We start from the raw sequence: 23,571 nt of genomic DNA, 5'->3' as shown, positions 1-23,571 counted from the left end.
GGGTGCATGAGGTTGCAAAACACACACAAACAGCTGAGTCAGCTGGGTGACATATTTATAGGGCAAAACGTACCCTGAGGCAGGCTGACACGCTTGCCAGAAAACAATGTCATAATGGCTTTATCGGAGGTAGACGAAAAAGGTGTGAGAGGCTTGATGACTCCAGAAGTACCAGACAGGACGGGTAACTAGGAATAGACTTAAGCGTTGATTAATTGCAGCTTAATCAGGAGGTAATGGGTGAAGGGGAAGTGAGGCTGGGGTGTTGATGGGAAGTATGCTGAGTGAATCAGTAGGTCCCTGGCAACCTGTTGTTCTAAATATCTTACATCTCTCCAGGGCAAGGAGGGGGTGTAGCCAGCCAGCTGCTCTGACTTGCGTTGTGAAACTGGCTGGCATCCATCTTGGTCCGTTCTGGCCCAAGCAGTGCCCTGCACTAAGACATTGGGGTGATGTAGGGAGAGGTGGTTCTGCCTCTATAAGCTGCCCCTCTATGGGAGGAGGGGGCCTGACCACTAACAGGGTAGGCTGAGAGGTAGAGAGAGAGGTGTTTCTGCCTCTATAAGCTATAAGCTGCCCCTCTGTGGGAGGAGGGGGCCTGACCGCTAACAGGGTAGGCTGAGAGGTAGAGGGGGTGACTGTCCTGAGGTCACCAGTGAGCAAGCAGAGTGGAGGTTTGAACCAGCGCCTCCCGGACACTAGTCCAGCACTCCTGCCATGATTCCAGATTGGCTCTTATCCCTGCGACAGCCTCACTGTCCTGGATTCCCGTTGCAGGACACGGTGGTTGCTCTGCAGGCCCTGTCCCTGTACGGGAGTTCCACCTACACCAAGAGCGGAGCACACGCAGAAGTGAAGCTGCTCTCCGGGAACGATGTCCAGCACCAGTTCCAGGTGGACAGCACCAACCGCCTGGTGCTCCAGTGCGGACCTGTGGCCGGAGTGCCAGGAGAATACAGCAGAGAAGTGGCTGGGGAAGGGTGTGTCCATGTGCAGGTGAGTATTGCAGGGGTGCTTGGGAAAGTGCGGGGGGGCGGGGAGTTCCCTGTGGAGATCGTGGGATGAAGAGATGGAGGAACACAAAGCGAGAAGAGACGGAACAAAGAGCAGGGACAAGGAAAGAAAGGGAGGTCGGGGGCCAGCTGCTCCTTTATCGTACTGGGGAAGTTCCTCCTGGGTCCTGCAGGCCCACTTGTGGCCAGGAGCAAGCAGAGCCAGCGGGTCTGGTCAGGCTCGTAACTATGGCAGGACTTGGGGGGGGCTCTGCCTCCTTTCTTAAAGGCACAGCCCCACAAAAATTTCTCCTGTAAATGTTTTTAAAAATGATTTTACAATACTTTTAAAAGGCGTGCACTCCTTTAAGTGGACTGTGGTCTTGTAGTTGACTAATTCCCGCTCTGAGCAAGGGGGTTGGAGTAGGTGACCTCTAGGATCCCTTCTAACTCAGTGTCCCTTAAGAGAGTTTTTTCTGTCTACGTGTTAACTTTATTGACTGTAGAAGTCATCACCCCCACCCGCCAGCTTTTTATCGGAATTGTTGCTTAGGCTGGCAGAAGTGACTAACTTGCAGCAGCTGGGAACTGTCATCTAAAGTGGTTGACAGCTTGCAGTTTAGAGATCTGTCCCAGTTAACAGCTTCCTATTGGCTAAATGGCTTCTCTTTCTGCACTGAGAACTTCAGCCCCACCAGAAAAGAAATCTGCCCCACAAGCTACAAAATCCTGTCTACGGGTCTGGATCCGGAGCTGCTCTAGAGCCGTGTTAGTGCCCCAGTCAGCCCAAGAGCAGGAGGAGGCTGGAGAAATGCAGGGGGGGGGAGGTGAGAAAGGCTGTGGATCCAGAGACTGTGCCTTCACCTGTGTGAGCAGGACGAAGAGTCTTGTAACACAGAGAGGAGCCTTGGTTGTCCAGCCTAGGCAGAATGTGGACCTCAGCCTCACCAGCACCCTCACCGTGCAGAGTTGTCGGCTCACAGCACAGAGTTCTCGGCTCACAACTCGGCGCAGGTTGCAAAGGCTGATTCGTTTTAAGGGTGCAGACTTTTGCCTTGGAGAAACAGACATCACAGTGCCGTTTCCTTTCCAGACCACCTTGAAATACAACGTGCATCCCCGCCACGAGGGCGAACCTTTCACACTGGAGGTGCACACGGTTCCTGAGGTTTGCGAGGGACCCAAAGCCCACAGGGTTTTTGATGTGGCTGTAAATGTCAGGTAACTGCATCCAACCCTACGCCTGGGCGGGTATCTAGGCTGGTTTGCGGTTGAATGGCCCCCACCAATCCTTTGTTGAGGAAATCTGCACAGTGCTTTGCTGAACTCTCAGCTAACCATTTAGAGAAGCTCAAGCAAGCAAGCAAGCAAGCAAGCATGCACGGTATAGTGGCTAGCAGGGGTCATTTCATAGAAAAAGAGGTGCTGGAGCTCATTAGCATAACGTATTAGCATAACTCATTTGCATATGCCACACCCACTGACATCACCGGAAGTGCGTCAGAAGGCAACACCCACCACTCAGGCTCCACTGGACCATTTTGGATTGCTAGCTATGGGGGGGGGACGTGCAGATCTGTCCTCGCAGAGGAGGGAGAGCTTGTACTTGAATAAAACTTGGTCTTAAAGGTGCCACTGGACTGTTTTGGATTGCTAGCTATGGGGGGGGGAATGCGCAGATCTGCCCTCACAGAGGAGGGAGAGCTTGTACCTAAAGGCGGGCCTGGGGGGGGGGTGCTCTGCAACTTACCTGGCTGCTTCTTGCTCCTCATGGCCCGATTGAGGGCTGCTGGGAGCAGGGGGCGGGGCTTGCATGTGCCTGCCCCTTGGGCTCCTTACTGCCGGAGCTCTGCTCCTGTGCGCTCCCACAGGAAATGACCCCTGGTGGCTAGACTCGGGATACAACTACAGGTGATGCTGTGTGTTTTCCCTAGGGCCCTTCCAGAGAAAAAGCATCTCTCCTCCCACCCCAAAGTGGTTCCAATCCACGCATTCTAACTCCACAGGGAAACAGGAAGTGATCCCTGTCCCTTCCTGTCATGGAGGACAAGTCCTTGCACCTGGGACTCCTTACATAAATAGGCCATACCTGGGCAACCCCCCCCCCTCCCCATTAAGATCTCTTCCTTGTGAGAGTCCCTTTAGCCCAGGAGGACCAGAGAAAGGAGAAACACCGGGAGCTGCTTCCCTGCAGAATGGCACAGACGAACTCCGGTCACTGCACAAGTTCAAGGCAGAGGGGGGGAAGCCTCTTAGAGCAGGGATCCCTAGCGTGTTACCCAGAGTGTCCTGGCACCCACCAAGTGTTTTCAGAAAGGAGGCGGGGCTTTTGCCCAGCCGGGCTTCTGACTGGCCACTGGAGATCTAATTGGTTGTGCACATTCTTTAAAAAGTGCTTCAGCAGCAGCAGCTGTTGCCACCACCACAGCAAAGGGGATCTTTTCTCCGTTTACTCTGTGTAAGAAAATGTTTTTAAACAATATGTTCCTTTTGAAAGGCATCTTGTTAAGCAGAGCTTCTGGCTGAAGTGTTGAAGAGCTTCTGTTAAGAGTCACGCACAGCCTGGGGCCCTGACATTTTCTGCTTGGCTCCGCCTTCTGCGGCAGCCCCCCCCCACCGCCAGCTGCAGCCATGTTGTGGTTGGGCCCACCACTCTGTGTCAGAGCTCGAAAGGCGCTTGCAGGCTCAAAAGGGCCGGGGACCCCCCTCAGAGGAAGGCAGGCCCTTCTCCATATCTCCCCAGAGAAAGCCGTTGTCTTGACATCAGCCCTCCAAAGACTGTTCCTAGAGACAGAGAGCTCTTAGCACAACTGTTGTCTGTCCAACAGGAAATCCTCCTCAGTGAGCTTTGGAGGTGCTCCCAAATGCTGCGCATCTTGTGTCCTTTCCCTGGTTATTTCAAGCAATCCTGGATAACGCAACTAGTCCACTAGTAGAGTTTAGTTGACAGTGATTTGCCCATAGCGACACCTCCACAAACCTCATCTTCAAGCAGGGACTGGGAAGCCCCCCCCCCCCCTTTTGTGTGTCGCAAACAGGGCTGGGTGGTCAGGCAGGGGTGGAGGCCACTGGATTTTGAGTCCAGGGATGTGAAATGTCTTCTTTCCCTCTTTGTCCCTCAGCTACACCGGCAAGCGCCCAGCCTCTAACATGGCCATCGTTGATGTGAAGATGCTGTCAGGATTCATTCCAGTGAAATCATCCGTGAGAAAGGTGAGCAGCCCCCTGTGCCTGTCCTCAGGCCCCCTCTCTCCTGGGGATGGGGGCATAGGAACCTCCCTGCTTCCCGGATCAGACCAGAAGTCCATCCGGCGCAGAATCCGGTTGGCAGCCACAGCCGGTGGGATAGTTCCCATCAGGTCAGCTGCCTGATACTGCTTCAGACCCTTGCTCTCCCCCACAGTCAGTGTCGCCCACTCAGACGGGCAGCGAGTGGCTCTCCAGCTGAGGCCTTCCACATCGCCCACTACCTGCAAGCAGAGCTGGAAAACAATGGGCACGCCCTCTGGCGTCCAGCAGCCCTACATCCAAGATCTGGTGTCCACTTAACTATGGCCCTTTCTGCTCCCGTATCTTGCCTCGGTTTCTGAGTGCATCCTGCTCCTCCGTTCCATGTAGGTTTTTCGATCCATGTAGTGGGACCATCACGGGGGAAATCATCCCTCTAGGAATTTGTCTGTTGGGGTTTTTTTTTAAAACCAGCTAAGCAACTGGCCCTCACCACATGCCCTGGCAACAAGTAGCATCCACCGCCCTCCCAGTTCATTTGCAAAGCTCCTCCTTCCCTCACCTCGAAGGACACTTTTCCGTCCCATGAGGTTTCAGGTGACTGAGGGGCCAGCGGCCTCGGAGGAGTGCCTCGTAATAACGCAGCCCTCTCCATTTCTCCCCCCCACCCCCAGCTAGAAACGCAAAATCAGGTCAAGCGGACAGAAGTGAGCACCAACCACGTCCTGCTGTATTTGGAACAGGTGAGTGGGGGCTGAGGGAGCGGCAGAGAGACTCACGCCATTGGCCACAGGGAGGGGAGGCGGGTTCTCCTCTTCCCAACCCCCTGGAGATTGGAAACGGCATTGGTGGAAAAGCAACATGTTGTACATATCTTGTGTAATGTTTGGTGTAACGGTTAGTGTCACGATTGCCCTGGCGGGGCGGGCTAGGCAAGGCACAGAGCATCCAAAAACACAGGCTGAGATCAGAGCACCAGATAGGCAGAGAAACAAAAACGTAATCCGAAATATCAGGTCACTTGCACAGTCTAAGGTTTACCAGAGATTGGCAGTCCGAGTTGTAAAGCCGAAAGCCATTGTTCAGAGTCAGGTTACACATTCCAAGGTCAGGGAGCCAGAAGAACGATGTCACACAGTCCGGAGTCAAAAAGCCGAGGGAGTCAAGCAGAAAGTCAGGAAACAAGATGCAAGGTCCCAGGTTCAGCGATTCAATCATGTGATCAGTTGCCAGCACGAGGTAGGTAGTGAAGAGGGCTTCCTTAAACGCCCGTTCCCTGTGTTCCTAATTGCCGGCTGATTACAGAGTCCTGGCTCCAGTTAATACTCTGGACTCAGAGGACGCCTCCCACACATGCGTGCTTCCCTGCGCCGGGTTGTCAAATCCCGTCTCCTTTGGTCTCTTAAACGAGCTACAGGTGGAGGGGAATCAGGGGGTGTGGAGCTGGTGCTCCGCTCAGCAGGAGCGGCTCCAGGTGTGAACTCTTCTGGCAGCCAGTGTTTATCCTCTGCAAAACTTACGTCCAGGGGTGCTGGGAGCTCTTCCTTGGAGGAGGAAGGTGCAGAATCCCCGGGATCAGGGTCCACTGGGCATGACAGTTAGGAGCATGGGCACTAATCTGGGAGAACCAGGTTTGATTCCCCATGCCTCCACATGCAGCTGCCGGTGTGACCTTGGGTCAGTCACAAGTTCTCTCAGAGCTGTTCTCTCAAGGGCAGTCCTCGAAAGAGCTCTCTCAGCCCCACCTGCCTCACCGGGTGTCTGTTGTGGGGAGGGGAAGGGAAAGGAGATTGTAAGCCGCTCTGAGACTCCTTCGGGTAGTGAAGGACAGGGTATAAACCCCTCCTCCTCTTCTTCTTCTCTCATTGCCATGTAAGCCTTGTCACTGTAGGACTCTCTTGGTGTCTTCATAACCCTGAAAGGAAAACCCGCCACTCTCCCTTTTCTCTCACCGTACGTGGAAGGTGGATGGAGAGAGAATTCTCCTTGTCTGCCTTCCTCACTCCAGATTTCCTGCGGTGGGAGGGAGGAGTCCAAGTTCCATCTGCTTTGTCCTGCGTTGGCAGTTCAACACTCCTGGGAGGAGGGACTGGAAAGATGCTGCAAGCGATGCCCTCTTGGCCTAAGAGCGACAGGGGTGCTTGCCCGGGAGTAGGCTTAGCCGGTCTCTACAGGCTAGGGGTAGGGGATTCATGTGGGTAGGGTGCTTCACTGCATGCCCTTGTTAGAGCACCGGGAGGAGAAGGATGCTAGAATTGACGCAGGTGTACGGGAAGGCCCACTTTAGGGGAAGAATGCGAACTTCCACAGCCCACTGAGGAGCAGAAAGCCATGCTGTTATCCTCCATCCCCCTCTGAAGCCAGGCAGTGGCTCCCTGGGAGTCTCTGCGAGGGAACTGCCCAGTCTCTCGCCACAGGCTGAATTCCCTTGGGACTCGAAGCAGTACCTGACCAGGTGTGCTCTTGGGAGGGCTTGCTGGGGGGGGGACAGGTCCCTGTTGGCAGGACCAGGCCTAAAGTCAGCCTGACGGCTTCCCTAGGTGAACAACGTGACCCAGAGCTACTCCTTCACGGTGGAGCAGGACGTGCCGGTTCAGGACCTGAAGCCTGCCCTGGTGAAAGTCTACGATTACTACGAAACAGGTGAGAAAGAGACTCCAGTCTTGCGCCCTCGTTGGGTGTATTTTTTTTTAAAATCTGTTCTCTTGCTTCTCAAGACCTCTCCAAGTGGTTTACAAACAGTTAAAGCTCGCAAACATAAATGTATGTAAATGTTCGCAAACAAATCCTTATCAACAATATAGAACTGACATCTGTGCAGAAAGTTGGAGACTGCCGTTTGCAATTCCCCACTCCCCTGCCATGACTGTCATTTCTGGTTTTTCCCCCCTCCAGATGAGTTTGCCGTGGCTGAGTACAGCGCCCCCTGCAGTACAGGTAGAGTATGAGCACCGGTTGTCCCTTGCAGGATGTCCCAGCTGTGTTCTTTGCTCCAGTTCCTTCTCTCCAGTTTACTTTCCCTCCTGTGGACCTCACTCCGCAAAGCTCTGGTGTGGCCCTGTGTCCTGAGGACACTCTCCCACCCGAGGATGGACCAGAACCTTTAGAAAAAGAGGCATGCTGGGGCCACTGTGCCCTGAAGGACAGCCATGCATTCCCACCACCCTTGACCATTCAGCCCTCCCCCGCAAGCCCCGCCAGAGCACGGCAAGGTGCCCTCCGTGACATGTGGGAAAGCAGGGCCTTTCTTCTGTCTTTCCTTTTTTCTTTTTTTTTTTGAGAGGTGCCGGAATTCTCAAGAGGGAAATGAAGTCTTCAATCTGTATACCGAAAACTCATGAACTTTTAAACATTTTAAAAAGAATTTTGTTGAAGAGGTTCTGGAACTCCTTTCCGGCGTGTTCCCCCAGGGAAAAAAAGCCCGGTGTGAAAGCCATTTGCAAGAGCAGGCCTCCACGTCGAAATTACAAAAAAAGTTGCCTTAGTTTCACTTTGCTGTGTTTAAAAAAAAAAAAAAGTTATGTAAATTGCTCTTTAGAACTACCAGAATCTAGAACTGAGCAGAGACAGCAGAGGATTGCTATCAGACGTTTGCGTTTATTTCCTTTGAAGCTGGTCCAATTCCACTGGTCTCCTCCAGTGACTGAAGGTCCTCCTGGGTCTCCTTCAGTGACTGAAGGTGGTCCACCCTGAGGAGGGGGTGGCAGCTACAAGCATGGACAGCTTCAAGAGGGAATTAGATAAGCATATGGAGCAGAGGTCCATCGGTGGCTATTAGCCACAAGGTAGAGATAGGGACTCTCGGGCTGGGGCATGTGCTGCTCTGTCTTCTTAGTGCTTGGGGGGGGGCACAGTGGGAGGGCTTCTAGTGTCCTCACTGCTGGACCTCCTGAGGGCCCCTGGTATTTTTGGCCACTGTGTGACCCAGAGTGTTGGACTAGGTGGGCCATCGGCCTGATCCAACATTGGCTTCTCTTATGTCCTTATGATTGTGCCCCTTAAAACAATTCCCCCTTTTTGCTTTTGCAACCAGAGGTGAAAAGTTTCTGAATCGTGCACCAGAGGGCAGATATTGGAGGATCAAATAAGGGCAGCTAATTGCCAATTAGTTCCTTCGTTTCTAATCTTTGGCAAACCCGGGACAGGGTGGGGGTGGACCTTTGAGGTTTTTGTCCCTCAGGTGCCAAACTGTTTGGGACCTTTTCTGGCACAATGGCTGGCATATCAATGTTTTTACGCCACAGGTGAGATGAAACAGAAGAGCGAGTGAAGAACGAAGAGGTGCGAGGAGGATCGCTGTTCTGGTTGAAGCTGTCTTCCGTTGGATGGGGGGGGGGCTGTCAAAGCAGCACTGAAGAGGAAAGCCCTCCTCCTAGAGGCCTTCTGGGTCCCGTCACGCCCCCCTCCCCTCGGCCACGTGGCTTTACCCAGAAGAGCCGCCCGAATGCCTGTGGAAAAGCAGAGTGGAGACCGGAGAAGGGCCTGCCTCTTAGAGCAGCGTGCCCTTTCTCATTCGGAGGCCAGAAGATCTGCCGTCTCCCTCTGTTGGAGGAAATAAAAAACCATTTCCTATTCTACAGCTGCAGCTCAAGTGTCTTTCTACATAATATTTAGGGAAATACAGTCCGCAGCATTTTGTTTCATTTTCTGGCCAAAATCCAATGCAGAGTTTGAACTGAACTGCAAGGTAGAGTCCCTCGCCTTAGCCTGAAGGCCGCTGTCCAAGAGCTCTGTGTGCCTCTGTGTGTGTCTGTGTGGTGTGACCTTGGGTCAGTCATAAGTTCTCTCAGGAGCAGTGCTCAAAAGAGCGCTCTCAGCCCCGCATACCTTGCAGGGGTTCTGCTGTGAGGAGGGGAAGGGAAAGGCGATTGCCAGCCGCTCTGAGACTCCTTCGGGTAGTGAAGGGCGGGGTAGAAATCCAATCTCTTCTCCTTCTCCTACCAAGAATTAAACTCTGTTAGTCTTAAGAGATGCCACCGGACTCAAACTTTGTTCTCTTGCTTCAGGCCAACATGGCTACCCCACCAGAATCTAAACTGTGAGGTCTTTACTCTATGCACACTCAATCACCTACTGGGGACCAGGGTTCCCTCTACGCTGAGTGAGTGTGAGCTAGCTAACAGGTTTTTAGCCTCCGGTTCACACGTCTTTTGTCCTAGCTCAGGAAGGGTGGCTCCAGAGCGAACTCATTCATGCAGTAGCCAAATCGCTCACTCACAAAGCAGAGTTTTTGCTCACAAGACTCCACAGCTGAGAGGAAGCGTTGCTGGGGAGCTCTGCAAGGTGAACTATGGGATGCAGAGAACAAATGGAACACACAGCCCCTTGCTCACCGAACTTGTACCCCCTCTCAGAACTCCCCTCCCTCCCCGCAAGGAAAATGGGGACAGGCGGGACTCTATGGCAGTGTTCCCTCTAAGCTGAGTTAGTGTGGGCCAGCTCACAGTTTTCTATCCTCCGGCTCACACATTTTCGTCTCAGCTCAGGAGGGATGGCTCCAGAGCAAACTAATTCACACAGTAGCCAAATCGCTCACTCACAACTTTAATGCCAGTAGCTCACAAAGTAGAGTTTTTGCTCACAAGACTCCACCGCTTAGAGGGAGCATTGCTCTAGGGACACTTCTGTTGCCGCACAGAGTTCTAAGAGATACTGGTGGTGGATCGGTCTGAGTTGCAGGAGCACACCAGGGGGCAACCTGGCCTCAGCTACCTCCCTAAGCCTTTCCAGCACCCAGTTAAATGACATTGCCCAAACCCTGGCCGTAGTAGCCCACAGAGGCCCACGGAAAGAAACCAAGCCCCTCCCCACGTGTACAGGGCTGTCAACGTCACAGTTGACTTCTGGCAACCCCTCACGGGGCTTTCAAGGCAACGTACGATTGGAGGTAGTTTGCCAATGCCTGGCTCAGCATGGCGGCCTTGGATTTCCCTGGACTGACCAGGGCTCAGCTTCCGAGATCAGGCTAGCCTCGGCCCTCCACATGAGGGCAACACCTCTCTTCCTGGACCCAAATGCCAGTCCGTTTTAGGATGAGACGACACAGTGGCCCCTCGGCGCCAGCATAGGGTAGCAGCTCTAGTGCCAGGCTAGGCTCAAGGGCCCCTGGGTTCGAGTCCCCACTCCGCCACGGAAATACTACTTACATAGAGAGTGACTAAAACGTGGAGTTTGCTCCCAGAGGGTGTAGTGAAGGCCACAGGAATAAACTGCTTTACCAGGGGACTGGATAGATTCATGGAGAACACATCTATCAGTGGCTACTAGCCCTGGTGGCCGAGGGGAACCTCCATATTCAGAGGCACTAAATCTCTGAATCCCAGAGCCAGGAGGCAACATCAGGGGAAGGCCTCGGCCTCTCTGCCCTGATCTTCGACGTGGCCTCTGTGCTTCAAACCCATGGGATACAGTGCACCTGCGCTGGATCGATCGGATTTTTGTGCCCAGACCTCAGGCATGCGACCGAGCATGCCCAGAGTGGTGGGTGCGGACATCCCGCCAGTTCCTTTCCGCCGCACAAGAAGCACCTTCCTTTCGTCGGTCAGATTGGTAGCTATTTTCCTCAGAGGCTCTTAGGATTTCTCTTCAGTTTTTCTTTTACTTTCAACTTTTACCTTTGTTTATTTGCTATTTTCTTTTTTTAAAAAAGACTTTGTTTAGTTGAGGGGGAAGTTTTTCGTTTTACCTCAGTTTGGCCTTTGGGCTCTCCCCACCTCTTTTTCTTCTCCATCTCGTTTATTTTATGGAGAAGAAGTGGGGCTTTTTCAAACGTTGTAAGGGATGCGGCAGTAAGCTCACTCCACCTGACAGCCACACGCGCGAAAGCTGGGAAGCTGGGAAGCAGTAGTCTCTCGCGATTCATAGGAGACTTCCAGACAATACATCCTCCTCCTGCACATCTGTAGCGATAAGCATTTCAGCACAGGCAGAACAGCAGAGATAGGAATGCAATAGCAATTACCAAGACACAGAATGAACTCCCCAACCCCCATGGCAGCATAGCTGACATACTGCCCTCTCAAAAATCAGCCTCTCTCGACCATTCCGGGAGGCCTCCCGGTCATTCCGGGAGATTTCCCGGTTTGTCCGGGAACTCCTGATAGAACTGCCACAACAGGTCAGGGGCCCGAATATCCCCTACTTCCACCCATTCGAGGTGCTGGGGTCCGAAATCCACCCATTCTACCAAATACAGTAATTTTCCCTGTTTGATCTTAGAGTCCAAAATTCGTGATATTTCGTAATGCTCTTCGCCCTCAATCATGATGGGAGGGGGCACCAGTTTCACTGGATGCCAGGGACAGGAACCCGTATCTCTTTTCAGGAGGCTGAAATGAAAACAGAATGCAATTTTCTCAAATTTTTCAGCAAGTCCACTTCCACTGCAACATCATTGATGATCCTTTTAACTTTAAATGGGCCAATGTATTTCCAGCCCAACCTCCGACTAGGTTGCAACATGTTGATATTTTTGGTGGAAACATACACGGAGTCCCCAGGCTGTAGAGCCCAACCCTCCATCCTTCTCTTATCAGCCTGCGCCTTATATGCTTCTTTGGCCACCGTCAACATCTTGCATAGGAGAGGCCAAGAGTCCCGCAATTGTTTACACCATTGAGCAGCGTCCCCCGCCCCCATATCCGTATCCCCTTCCAGGAATGGGACAGGTGGGCTGTCATAACCATATAGCGCCTTAAACGGGGACATTCCCATGGAAGAACGACAAGTATTATTATAACAGAATTCTGCAAGGGGCAACAAGTCATGCCAATTGTCTTGTTGATAGTTGGCAAAACCACACAAATATTGTTCCAAGATTTAACTTTTTCTGTTTGACTGCCAGACTCTGGATGGTAAGCACTACTGAGTCCACATTCGACCCCCATCAGTTTCATCAGCTCACCCCAAAACCGGGAGACGAATTGGGTTCCCCTGTCGGATACCACTTTAGAAGGTAGCATATGTAGTCTCACCATGTGCATGAGGAAAGCTTTTGCAAGTGCTTTGGCAGTAGGTAATGAAGTGAATGGGACGAAGTGTGCTTGTTTGGAAAAGAGATCCACCACCACCCAAATTACAGTCATAGATTTGCTGGGTGGTAAGTCAGTTATAAAATCCATTGAAATGACTTCTCAGGGTCGACTCGGGGTCAGAAGGGGATGCAATAGACCAGGGGGTTTCCCTGGCCGAGGTATACTCATGGCGCAAACTTGGCATGATTGAACAAACGAAGATAGGTCCTTGCGCATATGGGGCCACCAAAACTGCCTTTGAAGCAGTTGCAGGGCTTTAACAAACCCCGAATGTCCTGATAGTTTGGAGCCATGTACTGCCTGTAACACCTCCCCCCTGAGGGAGAGAGGAAGGAACATCTTATGGCCCCGGTACCAACAGCCATTTCCCCTTAGTTCAAAGTCCCCCTCCGCTTCCATAACTGCTTTATCCTCCTTCGAAAAAGTGGAAGTGAATTTACTGTGCCAAGAGTCATTTTCCCCCTCGCCCGCCCCTGTAGGTCCCTTTGAAGGCGGCGCAGGGGGTGGAGCAGCCAAGCAAGCTACTTGCGCATCGTCACCGCTCCGCCCAACTGAGAGGGCATGAACATTGAGTCCAGGACAACCTTCCGTTGGCTCTCGTGTTGGGGAAGGCGGGACAGGGCATCGGCCAACAAGTTAGCCGACCCTGGGAAATGGTGCAAAGTGAATTGAAACTTGGAAAAGAAATCAGCCCATCGGAGCTGTTTGGCGTTGAGACACCGGGGCGTTTTGAGTGTCTCCAGGTTCTTGTGGTCTGTCCATACCTCAAACGGGACCCTCGCCCCCTCCAGCCAATGCCTCCAAGTGGATAGGGCAAGCTTTATCACCCCCGCCTCCTTTTCCCAAACTGACCAGTTATGTTCGGTGTCGTTGAATTTTTTGGAGACGTAAGCTAAGGGGTGCAACACACCATCCTCCCCTCTTGTAATATTGCCCCTCCCATAGCAACGTCAGATGCATCAGTTTGTACAATAAACTTTTTTGTTTCATCGGGGTGGGCGAGCACCAGTTCTGAGGTGAATAAGGCCTTTAGGCGGTCGAACACGTCGTGGCACTCATTGCTCCATGGGAGCGTGGCGCCTGGGTTAGTTGCCTCTGGGCCCTGCCCCTTAGTTTGTAGGAGATCTGTGAGGGGTAAGCTGACCTGGGCAAAGTTGGGTAAAAAGGTTCTGTAGAAGTTCGCAAAACGGAGGAAGGATTGGAGCTGTCTTCTGGTTCAGGATACCTCCCAACCCACCACATCCTTTACCTTCCCCGGGTCCATGCTCAGGCCTCGGTCAGAGATGCGATACCCCAAGAAGTCAAGTTCCGTTTTGTGAAATTCACATTTGGACAGCTTGGCAAACAGTTTGTGCTTGTGCAACGTGGTTAAGACCTCTCGTACCAATTTCACGTGGGTAGGCAGGTCGGGGGAGTACAGCAATATATCATCAAGGTAAACAAGCACCTCCTTGAACAAGTGCTTGTGTAAGACTTCATTTATTAAGTTCATGAAGACCCCCGAGGGGCCCTGAAGGCCGAAAGGCATCACCCGGTATTCGAATTGACTCAGGGGGGTGTTGAAAGCGGTTTTATGTTCGTCCCCTTCCCTGATGCGCACCCGAAAGTAGGCATCTCGAAGGTCTAGCTTTTAGAATATTTTCCCTTTGGCCGCCTCAGCGAGCAAGTCTTTGATCAATGGCATGGGGTAGCCCCCCCATCCTTTTTCTTTCGGAATAGCACTGGGGCCACAAAGGGGGACGAAGCCGGTCGGATGAACCCTCTGGCTAAGTTCTTGTCAATAAATTTGTGCAGTTCTTCCTTTTCGGCCAGTCCCATTGCATAAATGCACCCCTTTGGTAATTTCTGCCCCGGCAGTAGTTCAGTGCTACAGTCTGAATGTCGGTGAGGAGGGAGCTCATCTGCTTCTTCCTCCTCAAACACTCTAGCCAAGTCTCAATACTCGGGGGGAATGGTTAACAGCTCCTTTTGAGCCAGGCACACATGAGGCCCCTCCGCTATGGGCTGTTTCCTCCAATCCGGGACCCACCGGTGGCTCTGGCAATTTGGAGAAATGAACTGTACTTTCCCTTCGTCCCACAAGATGTATGGGTCGTGTCCATGCAACCATGGGGCCCCGAGGACTAAGGGGAACCTGGCGGTCGAGGTGATCACGAACGCTCTATTCTCCCAGTGTTCCCCAGCCCCAATCCGCAATGGCAACGTCTTGTACTCACACGGGTCTTTCATTGTAGAGCTGTCCATTTCGGTGAATATCAGGGGGTCTTTTAATTTCACCACCCAAGCCTCCAATCCCATAACTAGGGAAAGGTTGATAAGGTCCCTCCCGCACCCCGAGTCAATTAAGGCTCTCACCCGTATATGCGTGCCAAGGCTGGGGTTAATCAAAGTCACAGTCACAAAAAAGAGGGAGGGAAAACTGCTCACCTCATTAGGCACCTCCGGGATCGGGCCCTGCTGCTCTGCGCCTCTTACAGCAGGACCAATCCATTTCCCGCTGGCTCGGGGTCCTCTCCGCTGGATTCCGCCTTCCCTTCCTCGGGAGCCGCTTGCAACGCTTTGGCATATTTTGGCTTCCCAGTCGCCTTCTTTGCTGGCGTGGCAGGTTGCACTTGGGTTGATTCAGCGGGCCCCTGTTTCACGGGCCCCGATCTGCCGCAATCGGCCGCAAAGTGGCCCTGCTCCCCACATTTCAGGCAGAGCCCCTGCCTCATGCGCTGCTCCCGATTCGACTCCACTGGCCGTGGTGCTTTCCCTTTTGTTGGTTGAGGGTTCGGCCGACCCCCTGCCGTCGCGATGTCCAGCCGAAGGGTTTGCAGGCGGGTTTCCGCGCTCTCTGCCTTTTGCATCCAGGCTAGGATGGATACCGGATCAACTGCTCCCAGGACCGTCTCTCTAATCTCCAGGTTCAATCCCACTCAATATAGTTCCGCCAACACCGGATCCAGCCAAGATTGCACTTTGGCCGCGTGGAGCTTGAATTTCGATGAGTATTCCTTCATCAATCACCTACCCTGTTTAAGGATTCGTAGGAACGCCCTCGCTTTGGGCCTGGTGTTCTGATCTTTGAATTGGGCTCGCATCGCCCACATAAAAGTGTCCAGGTTAGTCCATTCCAGGCCCTGGGCGTTGTGCAACCCCACATACCAAGCTGCCGCTGGTCCCCAGATCTGTGCCGCCACCACATCCACGCAGCTGCTGTCGGTGGGGAACAGGTGACCCGACCTCTCCACAAACGTAATCACTCGGACCACAAAATACGAGAGTTCTTCCGAGTTCCCATCAAAGGTGGCTTCGATGAGGTCTTTTGGGCATGGGGGTGTTCATTCTCTCGGACTGGCTGGACGTGGCGCTAAAGCCAGGACCGCGGGTGGCCCCGGTTGTGGGACGTCTTGCTGAACTCCAGAAAGTCCACTACACAAAAATCTTATCATTACAAGTGGCTAAGGTTTTGTTCCTCCTTGGGTGAGGATGGCCCACCTGCCCTCCTTCCCCGCTGCTGTCAGCTTCTACATTTTCCATAGGGGTTTATTCGTGGCGGTTCGAAGGAACTGGTGGGATGTCCGCGCCCACCCCTCTGGGCATGCGTGGTGGGGTTCCTGCACATGCCCGAGGTCTGGGCGCGAAAATCCGTTAAAGAGCTTGCTACAATGCCGATCAATCCACCGCATGCACACTAGATCCCATGGGTGCAAATGCACAGATGACCACTCGAAGATCCCCAGTTACAGGTAAGCAACCTGTTTTTCTTATGCCACAGGTGAGATTCAACAGAAGAGTGAGTGAAGAACGAAGAGGCACGAGGAGGATCGCTGTTCTGGTTCCTGCTTGAAGTTGTCCTCCGTTGGATGGGGGGGGGCTGTCAAAGCAGCATGGAAGAGGAAAGGCCCCCTCCTTGGAGGCTTTCTGGTGGGCCCCCCCCAGACTTCACCGTTTCATAAACGGGCGGTTGTGTGCCTCAGCCACTTATGGCTTTGCCCAGAAGAACCACCCAAATGCCTGCGGAAAAGCAGAGTGGAGACCTGAGAAGGGCCTGCATGAGCCACCCTGACCCTGCCTCCTAAAGCAGCGCATCCTTTCCCATTCGGAGGCCAGAATATCTGCCGTCTCCCTCTGGTGGAGGAAATTAAAAAAATGCTTTCTTATTCTACAGCTGCAGCTCTAGTGTATTTCTACATTGGGGGTGGCCAAGCTGTGGCTCAGGAGCCACATGTGGCTCTTTCTCACAAATTCTGCAGCTTCCGGCAGGGTGGCTTTGGAAGCAAAGTGTTCCCCTCCCTGGCAGGGGCGGATTAAGGCTTGCCGGTGCCCTAAGCACTGACCCATCTTGGTGCCCCCCTCCTTCCACACTGACCTCGTCCATTTTAGTTGTTGACCTGTCTGACCAGATATACAATGCAGGTTGCAGCAATACAACAACTTATTCATAGGATAACACAATACACTGTCCAAACTAAGCTTTTCACCCTTTCCCCAACTCTGTGGTGCCCCCTTTGGCCCTCGTGCCCTAAGCACGGGCCTAGTCTGCTTAATGGTTCATCTGCCCTTGCTCCCTGGGTAGGCTTGAGGTGGAGGGGGGAGCAGAGAAAGGAAGCAACTTTAAATGCCCCCCTCCCCACACCAGCCAGCTTGGAGAAGGCATTTGTCTCTTTAAATCCCTTCGCCAAGCCAGGCGGTGTCGGCAGCAGGGGGGCTTGGTGGACACATTTAAAGTTAAAGTTGCTTTCCTTTCACCTTCCCCCCATCTATTTGCTTTCTTTCCACTTTCTTTCTCACTCTCTTCCTCCCCTCCCTCCGCATCTAAAGTTAAATGTGTTCTCTGGAACACAACACCGCCTGCCCCCCCCCCGGGCCTAGAGATGCCAGGTTGGTGGTAACTAGGACCTTGGTGGTGCCAACGCTGTGGAACAAGCTCCCTACCGAGATTAGAGCTCTATGGAACACAACACTGGTCCGTAGAGCCGTGAAAACGGAGCTGTTTCGTCAAGCGTTCCAATAAGAACTGACTGCACGGGTTGGGTCGCACTAGCACTTTATTACAGGATGCCGCTGTATTTATTTACTTAGTTTTATTGTATTTATTGGGATTGTATGGAATTGTATTTTAAATTTTGTAACTGCTGGTTTTAAATTGTATGCTGGTTTTAAATTGCTTGTAAGCTGCCCTGAGCCACTTCGGTGGGAGGGCGGGGTAGACGTTTAATAAATAAATTAAATATAAATAAATAAATAAATAAATTCTCCAAGCCCCGCCATACCACCACACCAGCCACTTGGCTTGGCTCGGAGAAGGCATTTGTCTCCAAGCCAAGCCAGCGGCGCAGTACGGGGGCTTGGAGAACACCGAAGGTCACCGTCAAAGAGCTGCATGCCTCTGTGTGTGTGGGTGTGTCTACACTTTCAACGAAGAAGCAGTGCTGGGAAGACTTTGAGCCTGGAAATAACACAGCTAGGAGATAAAAGATCTGTGGGGAGGAAGGGGGAAAGCGCCAGCCAGAGGCAAGGTCAGCCGCCTCCCTCCCATCAGCCACTTCTCCACTGGGACCAGTGTTCCCTCTAAGCTGAGTTCGTGTGAGCCGGCTCACGGTTTTTTAGCCTCCGGCTCACACGTTTTAGTCTTGGCTCAGGAAGGAGGGCTCCAGAGCAAACTATGCTGTAGCCAAAATCGCTCGCTCACAGCTTTAATGCCAGCAGTTCACAAAGTGGAATTTTTGCTCACGGGACTCCACAGCTTAAAGGGAGCATTGACTGGGGAACCCCCCCCCCCCAATACTTGAAAGTTGTTCCACAGCAATACCCAATCTAAGAGAGAGGCTCTTTTTTTTGCAATGTCTGCGTCAGCTCTTAGGCACACTTAAATACGTTGAAATGAGTGGATGTTACCAAATGTTCTCAGATCATGGCTAGAATGTCTTCCATGTTGCCGCCTTCAGTACGCAGAGTCACACATGAAACGGCTTCATACTGGATCTGACCATCATTTTAATTTCATTTATAACCCGCTCTCCCCTGTGACCAGGCTCAGAGCAGTAACAACAATAAAAACATCCAGCAATTGAAAAGTATATAAATACAAGAAATATGGTAATAATTCATAATAAATATGAAGCAGCAGTGCAATTAAAAGATGGCATACAGTCTCAGGGGGAGAATGTATACACTGCTCAGAAGGGGAGGGGAGAGGAGGGGAGAATGGAGAAGAGGAGGAGGCCAATCCATGATGGAACCAGTGTTCCCTCTAACCTGAGTTAGGGTGAGCTAGCTCACAGTTTTTTAGCCTCCAGCTCACAGATTTTTGCCTTAGCTCAGGAAGGATTGCTCCAGAGCAAACTAATTTATGCAGTAGCCAAACCACTCACTCACAACTTTGATGCCAGTAGCTCATAAAGTAGAATTTTTGTTCACAAGATTCCACAGCTTAGAGGGAACATTGGATGGAACCCATCGCTGCCCTCAACTATAAGCCCAGTGGAACAACTCTGTTTTACAGGCCCTGCAGAGCCGTATGTGGTCCCACGGGATCTGGATCTCAGCCAGAAGAGTGTTCCACCAGGCAGTTGAGACACTCTTTGGGCCGGGGAATCTTTGATCTTTGATCACTGGAGCATAACACTCTTTAGTGGGTATACCAGGAGAGGCAGTCCCGCAGGTATGCTGGTCGCAGACTGTTTAGGGCCATAAAGGTCAGCACCAAATCCCTGAACCTGATCCGGTCCACAGTATGGAGCCAGTGCAGCAGGTAGAGCTCTGGCTGAATAGGTGCTCTGAAGGATGTTCCTGTTAGAACCCACACAGGCACATTCTGGGCCAGTTGCAATTTCTGGGTCCGTCTCAGGGGTAGCCCAGTCCCCTCAAGGTCAGCGTTTTCTACCTGATAGAACTCTTCCTGGTAGAAATGATAGATATCTACCTGATAGAACTTGAGAGAGAGGCTCTCCTAGATCATAGAATCATAGAATGTTAGAGTTGGAAGGGATCTTGCAGGTCATCTAGTCCAACCCCCTGCACTCTGCAGGAGCAGAGCCAAAAGATAGCCCTACAACCTACCCAAAAGATGGTCATCCAGCCTCCACTTGAAAACGTCCAGCAAAGGAGCACCCACCACCTCCCGAGGCAGACTGTTCCACTGCTCAACCACTCTTATAACTAGGAAGTTTCTCCTGATATTTAGCTGGCAACGACTCCCTTGTAATTTCCACCCATTAGCAGATAGGTTATTATGTTTGTTGCAAGGCTTCCGATGGGACCCTAGAAAACATGCTGCTCTCTTAAAGAGTTTTTGTGCTCACAAAGAGAAATTATTGCGCCTTGTGTCCTTTATATATACACCACAGTCCTTGAAAAAGGTGGTATTCAAAACGGGCAAGTTACTAGAGTCCGGTGGGACTAGTGACTGTGAAACTGACAAGGTGCTGTCTGAATATTTGAACAGCATGCAATCCCAGACCAGGTCCCCTGGAAGAAATGGCAGCTTTAAAAGGGAGAGGGGAGGCCGGCGTATGGCATGATATCCCACCGCGTTCCCTCCGATCCACAAATCCCACTCTCGCCAGGATCCACCCTCAAATCTCCAGGAATTCCCCACCTCAGAGTTGGCAACCTGAGTTCGGCAATGCTATAGGTCTCTCTCACACACACACCCAGCCCCAGGGTGAATGTATTAACCCCTGGCTCTCTAGCTGTCTACCGTGAGGACTTGGATGAGGTTCCCTTACTGAAGACTGGGTGAATTTGGAGGAAGGCCCAATAGTGTTGCCAGTGGCACATATCACAAGGGTGATTCCCCTTCCTTCCCGTTTGCTTCTCTCCAGTACAAGCAGAAGCCAGGAAAGGGGAAGGGCATTCCGGCGCAAAGGGCTTGCTTTGTTGCACCCGCTGTGGAAGGGACGCTGCTTGGGGTTGTTTTGAATGATGGCTATAACTCAACAGGTCACCAGGGGTCCCTCTAGTCTGACAGATTCTGTCAGATCTAAGGCCAAAGCATGGATTTCGCAAGGCTTTCCGTGGTCAGCTAGCGGAGCTGTTCTCCCGTTGCCTGGGTCACCAGCGGCATTGCTCCGTTATAGTACATAAGGCCAGTCAATAGGGGGGCCAGCCTCCAGATAACGGATCCTTATTATGTTTGTGATTCTACAATAATATAATATAATAATATAATATAATACAATTTACATGAGTTTGTGATTTCTTTGCTTTCCCCCCTGTAGCCTCCCTCCTTTCTACTAGCCTCCAGGTGGGGCCTGGGGATCTCCCGCTCTTACAGCTGATCTCCAGCCGACAGAGATCAGCTCCCCTGGAGAAAATGGCTGCTTGGAAGGGTGGGCTCAGTGGCTTTGTGCCATGCTGAGGCCCCTCCCCTCCCCCAAACCCCGCCCTCTCCTGGCTCCACTCCCAAAGTCCCCAGGTATTTTCCAACCCAGACCTGGCTACCCTACCAGTGGATACCTTTCTGGTAGGGTGGCCTACGAGTCCAAATTCACTTGGCGACGGGGACCCACCGGTGGAACAGCAATATGTTGCACACCTCTGGTGTAATGTTTGGTGTAGTGGTTAGGAGCGCGGGCTCTAGTCTGGGAGAACCGGGTTTGATTCCCCACTCCTCCACGTGCAGCTGCTGGTGTGACCTTGGGTCAGTCACAAGTTCTTTTAGAGCTGTTCTCTCAAGGACAGTTCTCTCAGAGGTGTCGCAGCCCCACCTCCCTCACAGGGTGTCTGTTGTGGGGAAAGGAGACTGTAAGCTGCTCTGAGAATCTGAGCGAAGGGCAGGGTATAAATCCAATCTCCTCCTCCTCCTCCTCCTGTTCTCCTTCTCCTCCTCCTTCTTCTTCCTCCTCCTCCACTGAGCTATGCCTCCCCCCACTGTGCTTGTGGCTGTCGGTAGGTAAATTGCATCCAGGGGTCGCCCATTGATCAATCAGATCGAATGCTTTGGCTCCTGCTCCTGCGTTATCATGAAGACGCTCCACCCGAGCTGCTCTTTATACCATCTAACTAGAACACCCATTTCAGATTGCAGTGGGAGACGGGGGGCCCACGAAGTCTGGAAGCCCGGGCGCGTGGAGTTCAGTGGCCGGAGACGAGATCTGGATAGAGCCAAAAGCCAATCTGTGGATACGTTTAAGCCACAACGCGCAGCACCTTTGACGAGCGAGACCTGGGTCTGGTCGCACCTTGGAGACCGGCACGATGTTCACAGCGTGGACTTCCAGGGACTCTGGCAAATTCGTGTCCCAGAAATCTTGTCCTTCTCAAAGGTCCTCCTGGACTCAAACCGAATTCTTCTATGGCGGATCGAGATGGCTGCCCTCCAGAAGCATCTTTCCAAAGAGCCTTGAATTATTTAGGCGGTCTAATCTCTCTCAGAGTCCAAGTGCTTTCTCTCCCCCTCCCTCATAACCACTCACCAGCAATGTTCCTGGGGAGAGCCGTGTGCCCCTCTCTCTTTCCAAGCTTTCGGGTTGCCAGCCTCCAGGTGGGGCCTGGGGATCTCCCTCTTCTACAGCTGATCTCCAGCTGACAGAGATCGGCTCCCCTGGAGAAAATGGCTGCTTCGGAGGGTGGGCACGGTACCATGCTGAGGCCCCTCCCCAAACCCCACCCTCTCCTGGCTCCACCCCCAAAGCCTCCAGGTATTTTCCAACCCAGACCTGGCAACCCTAATTGCAAAGAGGCCTCTCCCCCAGGAGCCGGCCCTCTGTAAGTCTCTTGCAAATTAGCAGCTGAGGATCCAGTTTCCCTCCCCTGCCCCGGGCAGCTTCCCCGGGCTGGTTTCTGCATATCAGATGTTTGTGAAAGGGACGGGCGCAGGCCGGGACAGGTGGATCTCAGGCCAGCTGGCAATCCGAAAGGGGGCCGGTCCCTCGGGCACGTGTCGCCGGGAAGCAAAGATACGGCTCCACTTCACTAAGGGCCGGGCTGGATGAGACGGGCGGGAGAGCCATTGGAGGCGCAGAAGGGGAAACAGCATGGGTTAGGGTTGCCACCCTCCAGGTGGTGGTTGGAGATCTCCCGGGATTACAACCTGTGTTCCCTCTAAGCTGAGTTAGTGTGAGCCAGCTCACAGTTTTTTAGCCTCCAGCTCGCACATTTTCATCTCAGCTCAGGAGGGAGGGCTCCAGAGCAAACTAATTCATGCAGCAGCCAAATCGCTCGCTCACCACTTTAATGCCAGCAGCTCACAAAATGGAATTTTTGCTCACGAGTCTCCACATCTTAGAGGGAGCGTTGATTACAACTGATCTCCCAGTGGCAGAGATCTTTTCGCCTGGAGAAAATGGCTGCTTTGGAAGGCGGGCTCTGTGGCGTTATGCCCGGCTGAGGCCCCTCCCCTCCCCAACGCTAATCCCCCCCCCCAGAGGGTTTTCCCCCCTCCAGGCAGCCATTAATCTAATACTAAGCCCCTTAACCTTTCTGATTGTCCCCCTTCAATGTCAGCCTGGTTGCCTATTAACCTTTCAATCTCTTCCATAATGCGGTTATGGCTGCCTCTAGCCGGACCGGTCTCCGGAAAGCCCTCCGACCTCCTGCAGGGATCGCCTGCCTGCCTGCGCTCTGCCTGGCTTGGCTGCTCCTTCTACTCCTGTTTTCCCAACTTTCCTTTAATGCCTTTTTTATGTTGTTAAGAAGAAGCCAGCTGGCTGGCCGGAGCTGGAGTTCTTCGGCCTGCCCAGGTGACCGTGGTAGGCCTCCATAAATAGCCCTTGGTGAATCTGGCATCTTGGACAAAGGTGATGATGCAGTGCTCTCTCTAAACTGTGGAGTCCTGTGGGCAAAAATTCTACTTTGCGAGCTACTGGCATTAAAGTTGTGAGCGAGCAATTTGGCTCCTGCATAAATCAGTTTGCTCTGGAGCCCTCCTTCTTGAGCAGAGACAAAACTGTGTGAGCCGGAGGCTAAGAAACTGTGAGCTGGCTCACACTGACTCAGTTTAGAGGGAACACTGGTGATGAGAGCCCCCCCGCCCCCATTCCAGGCACTCAGCGGAATCTTATTTGACTGCATCCATTATTGGTGCGGTTTCTTTATGGCGGTCTGAGCCGCTTGAGAGATGTTCCGAAATGCCCTGTCACCCTGACACTGAGCAGCCCCTTTGTCATTGCACTGGGGGAGCGCTGCACAATAACGAGGGGAAGGCATCCAACCGGGGCCAGCCAGCAGGGTCTAAATTGGAGGATCCTCAGGGCGGAGAATGGCTGGCTAGCAGTTACCTGGCCAGGTGCCCATCCGGAGTTACAGAAGAAGAAGAAGAAGAAGAAGAAGAAGAAGAAGAAGAAGAAGAAGAAGAAGAAGAAGAAGAAGAAGAAGAAGAAGAAGAAGAA

At 52.6% G+C, this 23,571-nt stretch overlaps 1 protein-coding gene across 1 annotated transcript in view; it reads left to right on the top strand.

Moving 5' to 3' along the window:
* LOC107109302 (alpha-2-macroglobulin-like) overlaps nucleotides 1-8,730 on the top strand; it is an 83,409-nt gene extending 74,679 nt beyond the window's left edge. The window contains exons 30-36 of the mRNA XM_015409902.1: nucleotides 778-996; nucleotides 2,086-2,213; nucleotides 4,115-4,205; nucleotides 4,895-4,963; nucleotides 6,761-6,863; nucleotides 7,116-7,157; nucleotides 8,465-8,730. Coding sequence (XP_015265388.1) covers nucleotides 778-996; nucleotides 2,086-2,213; nucleotides 4,115-4,205; nucleotides 4,895-4,963; nucleotides 6,761-6,863; nucleotides 7,116-7,157; nucleotides 8,465-8,490 — 678 coding nt within the window. The 3' untranslated portion in view covers nucleotides 8,491-8,730. The remainder of the gene's footprint in view (nucleotides 1-777; nucleotides 997-2,085; nucleotides 2,214-4,114; nucleotides 4,206-4,894; nucleotides 4,964-6,760; nucleotides 6,864-7,115; nucleotides 7,158-8,464) is intronic.
* The last annotated feature ends 14,841 nt before the right edge of the window (nucleotides 8,731-23,571 follow it).

Source organism: Gekko japonicus, unplaced genomic scaffold (assembly GCF_001447785.1).
Source record: "Gekko japonicus isolate JY-2015 unplaced genomic scaffold, Gekko_japonicus_V1.1 scaffold170, whole genome shotgun sequence".
Classification (NCBI taxonomy): Eukaryota; Metazoa; Chordata; class Lepidosauria; order Squamata; family Gekkonidae; genus Gekko; species Gekko japonicus.
Note: the sequence above shows the minus strand (reverse complement) of the source record. Positions and strands in the feature narration are given on the sequence as shown.